Consider the following 4,663-nt stretch of genomic DNA (forward strand, 5'->3'; position numbering starts at 1 on the left):
CAGCAGGAAAAAAGAGAAAGGAGAAAACAGAGAACAACTCTTCTGAGGACATTTTATTAGGTTGGAAAGGCATTTCTTAGGAATGATGCAGCTGGCAACATACAGAACAGCTTTGCCTTGCAGGCTGGTCCTGCTGGCTCAGAGGGAAAGGGAATGGGTGCAAAGGCGGTGTCCTCTGCCCTAATAGCCAAATGCCTTTTGGTGCCGATGTGTATGGCCAGTCATTTCCAAATCAGAAGGAAGCATTACCATATCCACAGAGGGCTATGACTTTTGTACTGTCACAATTCTAGGATGGCAGTATTTTCTAAAATGAGTGAACCAAGACTGATTGAGAGGTGCAAAGCCAATCTTCTATTATTTTAACTGAAATTCCAGTAATAAATTTGAGAGCTCTTCTCTGAAGTAAGTAGGAAAGAGAGACTGCCTAGGACTAACATTGGAAACTAGGGATAAGTCTCGATTCCTTCGCCTTTCTTTTTCTATAGGCAAAGAGAAATCCTCTTCATAAAACTTTAAAAAGGCCTTGTATTCACCAAATTGAGTAGTATTAATTGTTTTAAGAGCAAATACTCTGTGGATTATATATTCCTAACAGAATATCACTTTTAGCTGGCAGGTGGCCTTAGAAACCCTCTGTGGGTAATAAAAAATACAGTACAATAGCTAAGGGCAAGTGCTTTTTTGCACTTTTCTTTTCAGCAAGTAAGCTTGACCTTAAAATTAAACTCTTTCAGAATGAGCTTATATTTTAGATTAAGTCAGTTAAGTATTTTCAAAAACTAAAGGCTGGGTTATGACACTGAACCTTTTCTGCAGTTGGAATTGATTATCCCCATGGCTGGCTGTACGAGAGAAAGGCCACAGACATGAAGGGCAATGAACACAAAACTGTTCTTGTTTTTCCTACCAGCTGTTCTCCCAGTCAGATCTGGTACATGCTGGTAGGGTATACACATTTTCTACTTCTGTCTTCTGTGCAGTATTAAGGATTTAATAAATCTGGGGACGTCAGTCTCCAAGACAATCAGCCGATGTTTCTTTTTCACGTATAATTCAAAGCTTAATCCTGTATTTTTACTGTATTTGTTTAAACTTTTAAACTCTTGAGAGGAGGGGGATTTCCTATTGATAACTCACTTTACTTCTGACAGTATAAAATAGATTTGAAAATGTAAATTGGCAATAGCCACTGTACGAAGAGGGTAACTATCAACGTTTCCAGAAAAAGATTACTTTCATCTCTTAAATAAAATAGACTAGAAAATGCATTTTTCAGTTGTGGGGGTTTTGTGCATGGCAGTTATGAACAGGCAGTTTAAGCTATGGTGTACATAATACATAGGGAAATTTAAATGCTTGTGAAGTATAGACATATGCACGGTATCAAAGACAGGATGACAATCAAAATTGTTCCTACTTGTGTCTACTTTCATACAATTATCTGACAACGACTTTTCTGATCAACAACAGGGAGAAAAATCACCTTATGCTTATATTTAAGGCTAGTATGAGATCTGGGTGCTTTGGCTGCTGTGACTGTGTAGTGCTGACTTTAGTAACCTCAGTTATTTGGCTTTCCTTGGCTTTCAGAGATGAGCTAAGGGAAGCTGTTACTTCATTTGCAGAGGGATGTCTTCCTCTTTTCTCTTTGCTGCTAAGACCTGTTGGTGCATTATACCAACTGAATACTCACGTTCTAACCTTATAAAGATTAAAGCATACACTTAACCTTACAGACTTTGAACAATCTCACTGATGTCAGTAGGACTAGGTTAACATGCACAGGTCAATGTGCCTGAGTCTTTGTAGGGCTGTAATTTTAATCAGCCTTAGAACAGAGGTCCTAACAGAGGATAGAGGTTGTCCAGTGGCTGTTTTAAGGAGGTTGGAGCTGCCAGTTGTTACGGCAGTGGAAATGATAAGGATAGTTATTATGGTGATAATGTACATATCAACAAGAGATTTCTGGGCAGAAATTACAGCTATATATGGCAAAATAAAAACATACACTTAGGATCTTGACAAACGATTGAAAACACCTAAGGTACCATGTTCTAATGCGTTTCCATCCATCACCTGTGTGATGTACAGGTGATGTCAGCTTGCTGACAGCCCCTGCCATGTGCGCATACAGCCCCTCACTGCAGACATGATGTGTTAGCTCTACACAGCTGCAGCTAAGAGATTGCAGTTTTCCATTACAGTGGGCAAGGAGCATGCAGCCAGTCAAGTAACTCAGGTGACGTGATCACTTGTTATGCCATGCTAACTCAGTCATGTGCCGTTGTTTGATCATATCCTCAAATATTCTGTGCATGTTTCTTTGGATCTCCCATTGCTATTGATTATTTTTCTCTTGTTCGAGCTCCACGCAAAGCTGAGAGAAGAACATCAAATAAAAATACATGGATAAATAAGTAACTGCGAAGTAAGCATCACTGTGCATTTCTCATATATCAGCTGCTATTCTGACTAAAAGTGCAACCTGCCTGAACTGTGTTCTCCATCGAATACTGCATGCACAGGGAGAGCTGTCTGTATACATTGGTCTGCAGTTACTTACTGGAAACTCTTCAAGAGCCTTAAGATAGTCTCCCAAGGTCAGTTCAGTAAAACAATTTTTCGGAGCTTGTGTTCAGGATCAGACTGTGGATACTCATCAACAAGGTACATATTAAAAAAAAAAGTATCAAATATACAAATTTAAGCGTTATGTCTGTTCTGTTTCTTTTCTCCCCCCAGATTTGTAAGAGCAAAGCTAAGGAATCCCAGCAGTATTATCATAGCTTATCTATCCGGCAGAGTCTGGCTATCAACTTTAACATTCAACAGGACTGTGGCCATTTCCTTGCGGAAGTGCCAGTCCGTCTCCTTCCGTGGGAGGATGCCGATGCACCAGAGGTAGAAGAAGAAGAAGAGCGGGAAGAAGAGGAGAAAGAGCCTGAGCAGAAGAACAGAGACGCTCCTTCCAATACAGAGGCTTCACAGAAAGACAGCTCAAGCAACCAGGGGACCATCAGCAAGCCACGCAGCCGTGTTGTGGTCATCACGCGGGAGGTCCCATACTTAACAGTTGCTGACTTTGTGCGAGAATCTGCAGCCCGCCATGCCAAAAGCCCAGATTTATATGAGAGGCAGGTTTGTCTGCTCCTTTTACAGCTGTGTTTGGGCCTGGAGCACCTGAAACCCTATCATATCACACACTGTGATCTGCGCTTAGAGAACCTGCTGTTGGTTCATTCCAGACTGGGTGGCAGCCCTCTGAGCTCTGAGTCCATGGAACCTAGTACCAACACTGCTTGCCCAGCCAGATTAATAGTGAGCAATTTCTCCCAGGCCAAGCAGAAGAGTCATATGGTGGATCCTGAAGTTTTACGGGATCAGTCCCGGCTGGCTCCAGAAATCATCACTGCAACACAATACAAAAAGTGTGATGAATTCCAGACTGGCATCCTCATCTATGAAATGCTGCACTTACCCAATCCCTTTGATGAGAATCCAGAGCTGAAGGAGAAGGAGTATACTCGTGCCGATCTCCCCAAGATCCCTTGCCGTTCCCTCTACTCTCAAGGGCTTCAGCAACTTGCCAGCTGCCTGCTGAATCCCAACCCTTCAGAGAGGATCCTGATATCAGAAGCCAAGGGAATCCTGCAGTGTCTGCTTTGGGGTCCACGTGAGGACTTGTTCCATGCTCTAAGTACATCTTCCAACCCTGCCCGGAGAGATGCTGTACTTCAGAACTGGCTGGATATCAAAAGGACGCTGCTGATGATCAAGTTTGCAGAGAAGTCCTTGGACAGGGACTGTGGAGTTATTCTGGAAGACTGGCTTTGTTGTCAGTATCTGGCTTTCGCCACTATAGACTCACTTCATCGCATTGTGAGAATCATGCAGCAGCACTAGCTTGTAGAGCCTGTTGCTTTTCATGAAGCACACCCCCCACTTTCACCCCAGTCCTCACTCCAGCCTGCCCTAGGGCTCACACTTTGTACAAGTGTTAAATAGCCTAGATATCAAAGCCAGCAACTCTGAGCAAATAGGTTCTAACTGGAGAAATTGCATCCTGTACCAAATATGACAGACACTTTACTTTTTTGCCAGGCCTGTTAGGGATTGATTCTATATACGTGACTGCATTTGGATCAGACAGTATGTAACTTGATTAGTATCTGGCTGAAAAGGAGAGCAAACCTTGATACCACTATTTCTAACGCCACAGTAGACAAATTGCCCTCCTCTTCTGGGTAGTTTCTGTCATCTCCCTATGTAGCATTGGTCAGTGAATAGCAGTGACCATAAGCAGAGTTGGATTAGTTGTAAATGAGATGAATGTTTCACCGTGCCACAAAATGCTCATTTGCTTCCATCCCACATACCATGCAAAATTTTCTCTCAGCTCAATCAGTCTCCCACAAGCGGGCTGGGCTCTTCTTTCCTCTGGTCTCAACCAAACAGATTCTGATCTTTCTCTTACACTTTGCATCTTTTTTTTTTCTCCTCAGATGTGATTATCCTGCTGACTGTGGCAAGTGTCAGTGGGCAGTAAGCATCTGTGTTCAGTTCTTTTCCCTCCTCTGCCTCTGACTCACTGCCAACCCATATCCTTTGTAATCACGGATCTGTGATTTCAGCAATGCTGCCTAAATCAGACCATTACCCT

General features: G+C 42.7%; 1 protein-coding gene across 1 annotated transcript; it reads left to right on the forward strand.

The window, feature by feature from the left end:
• Window positions 1-2,745: 2,745 nt before the first annotated feature.
• On the forward strand, window positions 2,746-3,906 carry PEAK1 (pseudopodium-enriched atypical kinase 1; the record flags this gene model as incomplete). Its single annotated transcript, XM_010183261.1, has 1 exon — window positions 2,746-3,906. A coding segment is annotated over one exon (1,161 nt), but the record flags the coding sequence as incomplete, so codon positions are not given.
• Window positions 3,907-4,663: the final 757 nt, after the last annotated feature.

This window comes from Mesitornis unicolor, unplaced genomic scaffold (assembly GCF_000695765.1).
Source record: "Mesitornis unicolor isolate BGI_N332 unplaced genomic scaffold, ASM69576v1 scaffold15614, whole genome shotgun sequence".
In the NCBI taxonomy this organism is placed as follows: Eukaryota; Metazoa; Chordata; class Aves; order Mesitornithiformes; family Mesitornithidae; genus Mesitornis; species Mesitornis unicolor.